The 14,486-nt window shown below is 35.6% G+C and overlaps 1 protein-coding gene across 2 annotated transcripts in view; it reads right to left on the bottom strand.

The window, feature by feature from the left end:
- LOC150100599 (scm-like with four MBT domains protein 2) overlaps nucleotides 1-14,022 on the bottom strand; it is a 226,997-nt gene extending 212,975 nt beyond the window's left edge. For both annotated transcript variants that reach the window (XM_090401434.1, XM_090401435.1), the window contains exon 1: nucleotides 13,779-14,022. Coding sequence is in view for 1 of the 2 variants with exons in the window: in XM_090401435.1 (XP_090257561.1) it covers nucleotides 13,779-13,787 (9 nt within the window). In the remaining variant the exon portion in view is untranslated. The remainder of the gene's footprint in view (nucleotides 1-13,778) is intronic.
- Nucleotides 14,023-14,486: the final 464 nt, after the last annotated feature.

Genomic DNA, 14,486 nt, shown 5'->3' with positions numbered 1-14,486 from the left:
CTAGTACATGTTCTGACAGGCCTGTTTTATCATAGTGAAGGTATTTAATGTGCCGTTTGTGTTCATCTTTTCTGATTGGGATGGTGCATCCTGTTTCCTCTATATAAGGGAGATTACAAGTATACTGAATTTATAAACTCCTGGGTGGGCAAGGTATGAAAGAGAATCTTTGGAGGAGCTAAGAAAACTTCTTAGTTTTGAAGGTTGTCTTGATGTTCTGAAATTCCCATAATGCAGGGTATAGCTATGGCATTCTTGTAATCTTTCTTTTTTTATTTAATGGCATTTTTATGGAGGATCTTGTGAACTTTTTTTTTATTATTGTAGCCATTTTTTTACAAATATTTGGTTAATGATTTCAAATTCTTGGTTCTGAGCTTGTTCATTGGAGCAAATTATTAGGGCTCTGTGTTTGAGGGTGCTGATGACTTCAAGTTTTTGCGTTGGATGGTGGTATGAATTTTTATGTATGCACTGGCCTGTATGTGTAAAGTTGCAGTAGATAGTGAAGAGGCAGCCTGAGGGAAGACTTGCGACGAGTGTGTCTAGAAAAGGAAGAGAGTTGTTGTTTTCAATTTCGATGGTGAATTGGATACATTTGTATTGTTTGTTCAGGTGGCTTAGGAATGTATTTAATGTTTCACAGCCATGGGGCCAAATAGGGAAAATATCATCAACAAGAAGATATCTAGAGCTCGTTGCTCGAAGTCTTCCATGTAAAAGTTAGCTATTGGGGGGGGGGGGGGGGGTAAAGTGGTGAGCCCATGGCCATACCTTCTTTTTGTAAGTAAAAATTATTTTGCCACACAAAATATACCCAGAGCAGAGTACGTGGGCAGCTGTGATATCAGGCAGAAATATGTTTTTTAAGACAAGAATAGTATTTTTCTCACCAGAAGTCAGGCTAGGATAAACAATTAACAAACATTTAGATTCATTTTACTTTTGTATAGTGCAATGGCATGTAGCTTGTATATTGTTTCCTGATGGTGACCTCAATACAGAGGTCGAAGCGTCGATTGTTACTTGCTTGTAAAGTAATTATTCTAACACGTGTTGTCTGCATAAATTCTTCACTATGAGTGCTAACCACCATGTAACCTTAAAAGAAAGAATTCACAGAGTACAGCAAAAGCATTGCAACTGATTAGGTAGTACAGCTTCACAAGCAAAGCATGTTGGGGCAAGGTTAGTCCCATCACTGCAGATGGTATTAACAATCACAATGAAGGGGAAAAAATCACATGTCCATCTTTCTAAACCCTCCTGACACCTGCTGGCAAATTACAATGCCATGATAGTGAATTTTGGAACTATCTTTTCTTTCCTTCTGATACTGCTTCTGCATGATATACAATGATATAGAATGTATTCCTGCAAAGTTTCGCAGCATTTGAATCAGTGGATGGTGCTCCACAAAACCCATAAACAAGGATACTTTAATTTTGATCGCCCTGTATATCTCATTCTTCATATGTTAAACTACAGAAACTAGAATCCTTTCCTTCATGCTTACACAGTGATCACAATACATCATGCAAATTATGGAAACAACTACCATGTTAGAGTAAAACTTTAGTTTAATATAAACCAAAATAAACACTTTGTCACCAAACTTTAAACACATTCCTTAGCCACCTGAACAAACAACATAAGCGCATACAATTTACTATTGAAATTGAAAATCAGAACTCGCTCCCTTTCCTGGATACACTAGTCACACATCTTCCCTCAGGCTGTCTATTCTTCACTGTTTACCGTAAGCCTACACATACCGCCCAATATATACATGCCAACTCATATCACCACCCTTCACACAAATTTAGAGTCATTAACACCCTCAAGCAGAGCTATAACAATTTGCTCTAATGAACAGGCTCTTTAAAAAAAAAAAAAAAAAAAAAAATCAGCTAACGCTTTTTTATTCCCGTACGGGGAGTAGGTGAGGCCATTTAGCCCTATCTAACTTTTGGAGACTGAGTGGGCAGTTCAATCTCCACTGTTACCAATCAGAGATAGATGGTCCAAGGCTATCACTAATTAAGCGGTACACAGTGAAGAGAGACGGCTCAAATGTTCCGCCATCTCGTGGTCCCTAACCCTAACACAATATATTTAATGTCTGAAATAATGTGGGTTCTACAGTCGATTTTCTTGAGTTTACAGGACGAAAAACCTGCTTGCCCATGCCAGAGATCGACTAACTCGGGAACCGGTCGAAAAAAGGCTTAGAAAAATTTCCTCTAGTCGCCGACTAGACTTGAAACCAAGTCTTCCTTTTTGTGGCCAAGCGCCGTGGTATGCAAACACCACATCCACTGAGCTACACAGGCTCAGTGGATGTGGCGATTCTTAAATAAGAATGAAAAATTATTAGCAATATATTTATAAATAATGGCTATAGCAAAAATACTATTAATAAAGTTCTTCATAAAACTTCATCAAAAAGTAATATAGATTACAGTAAAACCATAGCCATCCCATGCATTAAAGAGTTATCAGAAAAAAAATTAATAGAATCCTTCACCGTTACAATCTTAATGCCCCTTTTAAACCACTTTTAAAATTAAAAAAACATATTCAACTCCTCTAAAGATCCCCCCCCCCACTGGCACACCCTGGAGTTTATTGCATCTATTGCACCTGTAACTTGAAAAGTACTTGCTCATTACATCATACAAAAACCTGATATGAACAAAAATTTTGATTAACCACCCCAATCTTAAATATAATGGCAGCATAAAAATCCAAAGAATTTGGATGGCACACATTCGGCCCACTAAGTTTCCAGTAAACCCTGACTTGAGGACTTTAAGCAATTTTTCAGCTTTTATTGGCCACTATCCATACCAATTCTTGACTTATTTTTCACGGTATTAACAACACCATACACTTTTATCACAAAAATGTTTTATTAACGCTTATATTTCGCTGATTTTCAACTCAGCATCATCAGAGCACAACACGCACACGCAACAATGAGTGAGTGAAACAATATAATTGCCAAAGACAAAAAGATCTAAAGTCCTATTTTTGACATCCTCTAACGGGGAAAAAAAAAAAAAAAAAAAAAACACATATGCAGGAGTTTTTCTTAGGATAACCATCTCCCAAATTTTTGGCAAATTAATGCAACCATATTTGTTAAGGTTGGGAGAATTCTTCAAAACCATTGCTGACTCAAAAAAGAATCTTTCAGATCTATAAAGACTCCTAAATAGCACATTCGTTTTCCTCCATCTAATCTTGTGTGAAGGAGTGTCCAAAGCGTGGTCTGCCAGTCCCGACTTGCCATAGTAATAGTAGCGAATGTATCTTTCATGTTCTTCCAGGCAGATGTTCACTGATCTTCCTGTTTGCCCATAATAGGCCAAGTCAGAGTCACAAGGAACTTCATACACTCCTGGGTGTGCTAAAGGGTGAAGTTATCCTTAGGCGAGCGGATCAGAGTTGCCAGCTTGACATGAGGTTTGAAAGTGGTGCGAAGGCCATGTTTCAACAATACTTTGGCTATCTTTTCCGATGTACCTCTGATATAGGGAATAGAAATGGTCATGTTGTATTCTTGTGTATTAGCGGAGGGCATTAGAGTAATGGGCCTATGTAGTATTTTATCTATTTTGTAAGGATTGTAGCCGTTGGCTAAGACCGTATGGTGCAGATATTGGAGTTCTGTGGTCAGAGCTGTATAGCGTTAGAACAAAATGGCTCTGGCTCTGCGTGTAAGTGTTTTTAAAATGCCGTACTGTTGGACTGAATGATGATGTGATTGTTTATGTAGGTATCTTTTTGTGTGTGTGTAGGCTTTCTGTAAATAGAAAAAAATAGTGATCCATCTGAAAGGCGGGTGACTAATGTGTCAAGAAATGATAAACTTATTTAATTCTTTTTCTACTGCGAAGTGGATTTTGGGGTGCTGGTTGTTTAGGTAGGTGACATAAGCATTCAAAGTGTCTTGTCCATGGGGGCAGATATACGCTATGTAGATCTGGAAACTATGTTTGCCATCTGGCCCCATGGACAAGACACTTTGGATGCTTTTGTCACCTACCTAAACAACCAGCACCCCAAAATCCACTTCGCAGTAGAAAAAGAATTAAATAAGTTTATCATTTCTTGACACATTAGTCACCCGCCTTTCAGATGGATCACTATTTTTTTCTATTTACAGAAAGCCTACATACACACACACACACAGAAAGATACCTACATAAACAATCACATCATCATTCAGTCCAACAGTACGGCATTTTAAAAACACTTACACACAGAGCCAGAGCCATTTGCTCTAACGATACAGCTCTGATCACAGAACTCCAATATCTGCACCATACGTTCTTAGCCAACGGCTACAATCCCTACAAAATAGATAAAATACTACATAGGCCCATTACTCTAATGCCCTCCGCTAATACACAAGAATACAACATGACCATTTCTATTTCCTATATCAGAGGTACATCAGAAAAGATAGCCAAAGTATTGTTGAAACATGGCCTTCACACCACTTCCAAACTTCATGTCAAGCTGGAAACTCTGATCCGCTCGCCTAAGGATAACTTCACCCTTTAGCACACCCAGGAGTGTATGAAGTTCCTTGTGACTCTGACGTGGCCTATTATGGGCAAACAGGAAGATCAATGAACATCCGCCTGGAAGAACATGAAAGATACATTCGCTACTATTACTATGGCAAGTCGGGACTGGCAGACCACGCTTTGGACACTCCTTCATACAGGATTAGATGGAGGAAAACAAATGTGCTATTTAGGAGTCGTTATAGATCTGAAAGATTCTTTTTTGATCAGCAATGGCTTTGAAGAATTCTCCCAACCTTAACAAATATGGTTGCATTAATTTGCCAAAAATTTGGGAGACGGTTATCCTAAGAAAAACTCCTGCATAGCTGTTTTTTTTTTTTTTTTTCCCCCATTAGAGGGCATCAAAAATAGGACTTTAGATCTAGTTCTTTTGTCTTTTGCAATTATATTGCTTCACTCACTCAGTGTCATGTGTGCAAATGTGTTGTGCTCTGATGATGCCGAGTTAAAAATCAGCAAGATATAAGCGTTAATAAAACATCTTTGTGATAAAAGTGTGTGGTGGTGTTAATACCGTGAAAAATAAGTCATGAATAAACATCATCACCTAAGCTTATCTGTTAGATCCACACCAACTGGCTGTAATTTATATGTATACTTAAATAAAAATAATTATTACTTATATATTATTTATTAATGTTTTCCTTTTTGTAAACATGTTACTCTCTAGCTTTATTTAATTTTGTAACCTAATGGATAATAGGACTCTAGCTTTGATGTAGTAAGGTTTTTTTTTTTTTTCACCAGAGGTCAGGTCTAATAGTTATAACGTTGGTCAGTAACTTTAGCATGCCATATAGATTGTAATGCAACTTGTTTCTTTGTGTGTATATATATATATATATATATATATATATATACTCCAGATGATGACCTTAATGTGAAAGTCCAAACGTAGAGTGTTTATTTTGGTTTATATTAAACTAAAGTTTTACTCTAACACAGTAGTTTATTCCATAATTCTAGTCTCTGCATGATGTGCAGAGACTAGAATTTCCATTCTATTCTCTAAAGGTAAACAGAGATAGTATAATTGAATACATTATGAGATAATGCAAATATACTTGAATGACATTTTCTTGTTAAGAAATTAATATCAACCTCAGAAGATGTATTTATACAGAACGGAAACATTATATATTGTAATTATGTATGTAACATTCAGTAATAAACTATAGTTTGTCATATTCACCATTATTTGTTATTAATGCTTAAGGAATGCTTTACAGGTTGCTTAAGGGTCAAAGCCAAATAACTGGTAGGAGACCACCACATCGCCCCTAAGGAATGAGGAATCAACTGTAGGTTCTGATCTCATGTCCAATTCTCACCTTTACATAGTGCGCTGCATTAGTAGGTACTGGGTACTGAACGAAAGAGGATGGGCTGGAAATTTGGGACTTAGCCAAAATTGTACTCTCTATTGGATTAAACCATAAATAATATGTGTGTGTATATATATATATTTATATATATATATATGATATATATTGACCAATATATATTGATCCAATCCATACTGACATACAACAGATGTCAGTATGGATTGGATTTCTAGCTAGAATCTCTTTCTGGAGTCCGTGCAGTTAGTCTAGTGGCTGTGCGCTTCGCAACCATATGCCTGGGGAAGGAGTGTCCTAGGTTTGATTCCCGTCGGTGACGTGAGGAGCTGAAGGATCTTCCTCAGCCATAGCCAAGTTAGCCAGTCTTGGGCGTGGACAGCAGGGTTTTTTCCCCAGTTTATTCTGGGGTTTTTCATCCCACAAAGCAGGCAAACTGGCCTTGAGAACTCACCACTACAGGCCATAGGATACACCGGGGCATAAGGTTGACCACCTTATCCTGTAAACGTAGTGAGGTCCGATGATCAATGGACCCTCGACACCGCAAGGTAAAAGAGGGTATAAGGAAGATGAAATGAAATGAAAATATATATGATAAAATAATAAATAATATAATGCCAACAAAGGCTGGTCGATTAGTAGCGCCTCTGCTACTAATGGCGCACGAAAAAAGTTAAACAAGTTTGAGTGCTGTTAGTAGTTGGATGAGAATCAATTGTTCGATGCTGTTGGCACACTCTCCCTCGATGAGTCTTTGGAGTCCCTGGAGGTGTCCCATAATAATAATAATATGATGATGATGATGCAACATGATGAGATTTCATGATGGCTGGGACATCACCTGGTTAAACAAGACTCCTGTTTTTGTCAGAGAAATGGGGAAACGGACAATGAAATTTATTTGAACAATGATACTAGAGAAGGTTCTCCTAAAAAAAAAGTGGGGAAATTTTTCATGTTAGAGCAGGCAGCTGACATAAAGAAAATGGAAAAAGTGGTCCTCGTTATAGTACGCCCACAGATACAAGACCCTTCGACACTTCTGCGCATGTCAACAGAACTAGAATCCATTCCGATAATAGGGTAATCGATCCGTATTGTGGGACGAGTTGCTTATTATTACATGTCGGAAAATTAACTTCTTCTCATTGTAGTTTTTAAAGTGGTAACTATTTTGCTTGTATAACAGTTGGAAAATTTTACCTATAAAGCATGTGATTTCGCGTGTTGATGACCAATTCTTTCATCGCCTTATTTCTTTCTCCCCTTCATGAATTGACTCTTCTTGGCAGTCTGCCAACAAGAGCTCTCGCTTATATGGTCAGACTATAGAGATCCAAAGAGCTGAGTAGGAAATGAATTTTCCATTTTTGGGAAAATAATAATGGTATCCGAAAGATTTCTGCTCAGAATATGGACTGGTCATTACTAACACCATGTTTCAACATAAAGATGTGCACAAGTTCATGTGAAGAGAAGATAACAAATATCACTGACTGCGTTATCGTTAATAGAGATATCTTCATGTTGGTTCAGGATAGAATGGTGTGCAGAACATTTGAAATTGGAAGTGAGAATCATTTAGTTCTAAGTAGGATAAAAACGAATATCACATTCAAATGAACAGTATGTAAGAAAGTTTTAAAAATAATTACAGCTAAGCAGCTTTTACAGGTAAACTGCAAACTAAACTATAGAAAGATTACTGAAGAAAGAATGAAACAGGTGAAAACAATAACCAAACCTCGATGTCTCAGTGTCAAACCCTGAAGAAAATACTGATGATTTAGCTATGAAGGCATGTGTTGAAGTTGTCTGCAAGAAGAGAAAAATAAGAATGCCATGGTGGATGCAAGAAGTTAAAAAAGCAGTCCTGGAAGAGAAGCAAGCATACCGAAAGTTCCTAGCAAATAAGTCAGAAAATGTCTAAAAGATTACTGAGAAAAATCTAAGAGAGCTAACTATACATGAAAGTAGATAAACAGAAGTCGTGGGTAAGAATATAGAAGTTAAATAACAGGAAGTGGCAAAATGTTCTGAAGGCCAATGAAAAAACTTAGGACAAAAGAGTATCGTAAAAGGAATTAAACATGATAAAGGTGACGTGAAAACTGAAGATAAGGATATCCTAGATGTCTGGAGTAATTACTTTGAAAATTTGCTAAATGAAATACGCAGAGACAGCATGGTGGTGGAAAACACTACACAGAAATGTAATCAGTAATACTCAATAGCCAGTACTTAATGTAGAAAAAGCCATCAAAAACTTGAAGTGTGGAAAGGCACTTGGAGTAGATGATATTCAACCAGAAATGCTCGAATATGGAGGTATAAAAGTTTTGTAGTTGCCACACTGCATAATTCAGAGGATCTGAGAGAATTTCAAATTCCAGATAATTGGAGTAGGGTTCTCATAGTTCCCATGTATAAAAAAAGGCAACAATTAGGCTGAGAAAAACTGAGGAAGAGAACTGAGAGAAGAAGAAGCTGGATTAAGGACAAAGAGAGGTTGTCAGGATCAGATTTTCACTTTACAACAAAGAGTTGAGAAATCATGGGAATACAATAATGATCTGTAGTTAAGTTTTATAGATCTGGAAAAGGCATATGAAAAGGTGCCCAGGGAAAAGCTTTTCAAAACACTAGAGCTATATGGGATAACTAGAACATTATACAGGGAAATACATTGTCTATATTTAAGTCATAAATCATCATCATCAAATTCCTGGTATGTACTCTCAGTGGTTGTTCAGGATAATTATGATAGTGCTATATGAAAAATTACACCATTGCTAACTTCTGATCAACAATTTTCCTCCAAATTAATCTGTAAAGATTCCAATATTATCAGATTTTATATTTCTGTCTTTTAAGGCTCTTTTTATTGTATCAATCTATATGTGCATCTTGGTCTTCCTTTGGGTCTTTTCCCCTGCCATCCAGACAAAAAAGCACTTGTTTTACAAATCTTTCCACTTTCATTTTGTTTAAGTGACCATACCACCTAAGACTAACACATTCCTGAATATTAACAATAGCAAGTTCTTTCCTAATATCCTCATTTTTAATGTGATACTGCCATTGATGCCATCTGTTCACTCCACTAATTTTTCTCAGAACTCTCATATCAGAGATCTCCAGTCTTTGATCAAGTGTTTTATTTCTAACCTAGCTCTCAGATCAATAAGTTAAAAGCATTTTAACACAGTCTTGTAGAGCTAATTTAGTGTTTTGACTAGTGGATCCTTTATGCACTTCCCATAATGCATAGCATTATGCATGTCCATAAGGATATGTGCTTTGCATTATGGGATACTAAGACAAGTGATTCGAAGTCATTAGCCTCTACATAAAAGGCTAATGTTGTGAAGTTTACTTCACGTGCAAACTTTGTTTGCTTACACTTGGATAAAGAATTAAACCAAGAATGTAATTTCTTGACATCTTTAATTTCAAGTATGGACATGTATTCCTGACTGCATTCCTGTTGGGAGTTTTCTACTATCATGCTGACTCGGCTTGCTTCATTTAGCAGTCTTTCAAAAGTAATTACTTCAGACACCCAGAATATCTTTATCTTTGGTTTTCATGTAATCTTTATCATCTTTGATTCCTTTTACAGTAGTTTTTAACTCCATTTGTAAGCTTTTTTAATAGCCTCCAAAATATTTTGCCTCCTTCCTGATATTTATTTTCTATGTTCTTATCAAAGTCTTCCCATTACTTTTGTTTAGCTAGTTTTGCACAGTGCTTCACTTTCTTACATTTTTCTCGGTATTCTCTAAAACCACAAGCTGACTTACTTGCCAAGAACTTTTGAATATGTTTCTTCTTTTTCTTCACTACCTCTTTAATTTCCTGAGGCCACCCAGGAGTTCTGGTTTTTCTATCCTTATAGATAACCTCACAGTGCTGGCTCTAGGGGTCCTGGCACCACGATGCAATTTTAAGTTGAGTACCCTTACTTTTTTTGTTAATGTACTTAAAATTTAAAGGTTTAAAGTTAAACTTTAAAATACACAATTTTTATGTAAAATTGTGTACTTTAAAAAATACATATATTAACCTCATCCCAACTGGCCAGAACGTCTATATACATCCAGAAAAATCTGGATACGATGCATGCTATCTGTTGAAAGAACATGGATAAGAAGCGCAATTTGGCTGTCATGTCCATTACAAGGTACGATTTAACTTAAAATATTTTAAACTCTTCAATCCTGTTAATATATAATAACATCATGATTCTCCTATTTAACATCATGTTTTTGCCATGAACTATGTACGTATGTGGTGTGATAATCCTTCACACTGAAGAGAACACTTAACCAGACTATCTCATGATCATAGCTGCGTTTCAGCTGCCTATAACAAGAAACGCAGTTCCTTGTTCTATGCTGGGTAACTGGACTTTTAGTTATATTGAATAGACAAAAAATATAGAAATTATTTTTATGGTATAATTTTTAATGCCAGGATAAATTAAGAGATCCTTACACTTTCTTCACTTGAATATTGCATTAACTTGGAGAACCGATGTTATTTTTTTGTGCTAATTTTCTCTAATCGCTTAGTCGACAATACATTTTATTTGTTCTCGAAGAACTTAATTCAATATAATTATTTGATGTATTTTGAAAAAAAAAAAAAAAAAAGGCTGTCAACGTTTCAGATTATGTTATTTTTATTTTTGTTCAAAATCAAATTTCATAGAATACTTCACAAATTTCCTGAAGCTTTGATGACCTTGCTTTATAAATAATAATATGAAAATCTTTAATCATATCAAATGTGAAGTGTACATCTGTAAAAAAGTATGAAATTAGAAGAAAGTAGATATTTATAATTCAGTTACTATGTGTGGGCATGGCAGCATGGGGTAGGTTAGAATACTTCAAATCAAACCTAAAATTGTAATAAATTTCATATAGGAAATGTCTCAGATAATTTCATCAACATATATGTTCTCAAACAGCAGCAGTATATCTAAATCTGTAAGCATAATAGCGTGACATGTATGTTTCCATACATTGTAACAGTGCAAATAAAAAGTAATGTTCAAACCTTTTCAATAAATTTTGTTTGATAGCATTTTTTTCCCTTCGGAATATTTTAAAACAATTGTTTAACATAAGTGGAAATTATCAGGAAAATAATTTTTCCTGATAATTTTCTGTAACACTCATCCAAAACGAACACACACACACACACACACACACACACACACAGGGCATGTTCAAATAAAGACCAAACTTTTGCTATAAAGACTTTATTGCTAATTTTACAACATTTTCAAAACTGGACTCTGTTTCACAAAGCAAATGAAATTCAAGTTCTGTGAAGAGTGATGGTGGACAATATCCTTTAGTTCATAGGGCATGTGGCAAGAGCTGCTTTTGAAACAGCTACAATTTAAAAAAAAAAAAAATGTTTTCTGCATCTGTTATCTCATTTGATTAATCAGCTGATATTATCTTGAAAATGCTACTAACTATAACATGGTCAGATATACACATATGGTTGAAGAAGATGATTTTTATATTATTTAGTTTTGTTTGGAAAAGACCTCACTTAAATTCTTATCACAATGAGAAGAATCTTTATACTTCAGGTTTGTTAGCTGTAGTGTTGTTGGTGGGAAGCACTCCAATACTTTTAAATACTGGAGTGCTTAAGTACTGAAGTCCACATACCAGCTCCCGAATTAGAAACCTTTATGCAGATATACGTAAATGTCATGTACACAGCATATGTGCAAAAATACTGTCACCAGATATTCTAGGCAACAGTATTTCTCAACAGTGCAGATCCCAATGGGAAAAACAAGGGATCCTTTGGAGTTCGATAAAGGGCCTATTGTCAGTGCTGTCTAGCTGATGCCACAATTTTGAAAACAACTGAAGTGACTGGTTTCTCAAAAGGCAAGCTTTCCTGGATGTTTAATCAGTGGAAAAATAACCCATTTTACTTGTCTAAAAGGTGTAACTGTGGTCCTATGACAGTCTGTCAGGAACGAGATCGCCGCCGTTGTCTATGTGCAGGGAACTGAAGAGGATATGACAATCTCAAGCCCATACAGAAACCACTAATTTCTGCAAAGAACAGGAAAGCTTGTCTACAGTGATGTCAGGAACATGACTGGACCCTTGAAGACTGGAAAAAAGTCATGGTGCTACAAGTCATGATACACCTTGTTCTGTACTCACTGTATGCAGAGAGTTTGAGCTCCATGAAGCAATGAACTGAGCTTGCCTTGTAAATACAACTCATGGTTCTGAAGGTGGTGTCATGATGCAGGGCATGTTCTGTTCATATGGAACAGGTCCCCTGATATTGTTGGATGGTCAAGTGTCCTCCAAGATATATCTAAAGAGTGTTGCAGATCAAGTCCGTCTTGCAATGCTGACTTTTTATCCAGCAAGTGGTGGTTGTTTCTAGGATGACAATGTTACTGCCCATCGTGTAAAAATTGTTCTGCACTGGTTCAGCTAACATGACAGCAACTTCCACTATCTTCCCTGGCCACCACAAAGCCCAGATCTGAAACCCCATTGAGAATACATCGGAAAAAAAATAAATCCGAGAGCAAAGTCCTCTTCCTTCGAATCTGGGCCAGTTAAAAGACTGTCTGGTGAATGCCTAAATATTGTATACATAGACGCAATCTAACATATCGTGTGGAATCTATGCTAAACAGCATATGTACTATAATTTAGGCTAAAGGAGGTCCAACACAGTATTAAACAAAAGTTTCTAATTCAGTGGTCAGTATGTGTACTTTCTGTAGCAATTAAAAAAACAAAACAAAAAAACAGCTGCACTTGATCTGTTGTTATGAGAGGAATCTACATATGTAATTTTCACCTGAAGGTGAGTTAACCAATCTCATATGGAGGCAGCAAGGTTTCCCCCCCACCACCACTCCAGAAACTTTGGTTTTCCATGATGCACACAAGCAAATCAACCAGAGTGCACATGCAGCAGAATACATCACCTGTTAATAGACAAAATATACTGTGATGGCTGCCATTATATGTAGTTCAGATGGTGGGTTGAGTGGAGTAGAGGGCACCCCAAAAATATTAATCCTTGGTGGTGTCACATAATAATAGGCAACAAAACATGGCAATGTAGTTTTGTTCACATGATTTGTGATAAAACAAGTTTGCATTATAAAAATTTATGAAATAATTTTTTCTGAGAAATATAACTGCAGCCACATAAATAATCGTAATAACTTTTAAATGATTCAGGTCACAACAATGTAAAACAGATTAACGAACATCGAAAGTAATAAAAGTTTTTGTTTGTACTTTTCCTATCACTGATTAAGACTGATGTTGCCTTTAATATTTATCTGTGGATAATATGCTATATTTTTTTAAACTTCAAGATCGACACAGTTCAAGTTCACACATAAAAAATAATTTTAAATTAGCTTTCAACTTCAAAGAGAAAGAGTAATCACATCACTTTCCCCAAATGGTACTTACATTATATTTGCTGTATAATACTGCAGACAGTAAGGTGGAAATAATAAATTACAACAATAACACAGGGAGTTATTCTATACATTTATAAAGCACGCTAGTCCTATATTATATTAATTAACATTTGCAAATATGCTCAATAAGTTTTCCCTGTGTTTCGAGACTGATCGGACATCCTACATAAATATAACACAAGAAACATTCATAAGGCATTACTCTATAAACTGACAGCCACACATTTCTCTAACTATACACGCTGCATGAAATACTTCAGATTTTTTTATTTTTATATATTACAAAAGTCTCATTTTTTAATGTATTCATAATACATATATTATTCTTACCATATACATAACGGGATAAATATGTGAGAAGAGAGAAAGTCGATTACATCGTTTTGCACAAAGATTTCCTTATTTTTGACCACATTCATTTACCCAACTTCATTTTTTTAACATATCAAGAAAATGAAATAAAAAATAAAAAATAATATAATAATAAAACCAAAAAGAAGCACGAGAATTCATACATTTGTAAACATACAAATGGGAAATTTGCACGTGCTCCTCTAGGTGAGGATGAATGAAATTATTTATTCTGTTGCTGTTTTTATTTAATTATTTTAACAAATGACATATTTCAGGGCTTTTTTTTTTGTTGTTTATTTATTTATTTTTTTTTTACCTGCAATGGGTAATTTTATATTCAAGTATTAAATAATCCGTTTCTGGAAATTTTCTGTTACAGTTTTCTATTTTAATAGTAAAAACACGTGAAGTTACATTTTGTAAAAAACAAGTTGCAAATATACTTATTTTTAACTTTTTTCATGTATATTTTATTTCATGTATGTTAAAATGTGAATACGATCATGAGTAATCTGCGATTCGTTCAAGTTCCTCTAGAGCAGAATTTCCCGACGTTTTTTGGATCATGCCCCACCTCAACGCCTCAAAGACTTTGATGTCCCCCCCCTCGCCGACAATGGTGAGTGTTTTGAGTATATTAGTGATGAGGTGGCGAATGCAAGATCGTTTTCTAATTGCCCCCAA

The sequence above is a fragment of the Typopeltis vanoorti genome, chromosome 12, assembly GCF_054136105.1.
Source record: "Typopeltis vanoorti isolate ZY-2024b chromosome 12, IOZ_Tvanoo_1.0, whole genome shotgun sequence".
Classification (NCBI taxonomy): Eukaryota; Metazoa; Arthropoda; class Arachnida; order Uropygi; family Thelyphonidae; genus Typopeltis; species Typopeltis vanoorti.
This window is presented reverse-complemented; position numbering and strand designations above follow the sequence as displayed.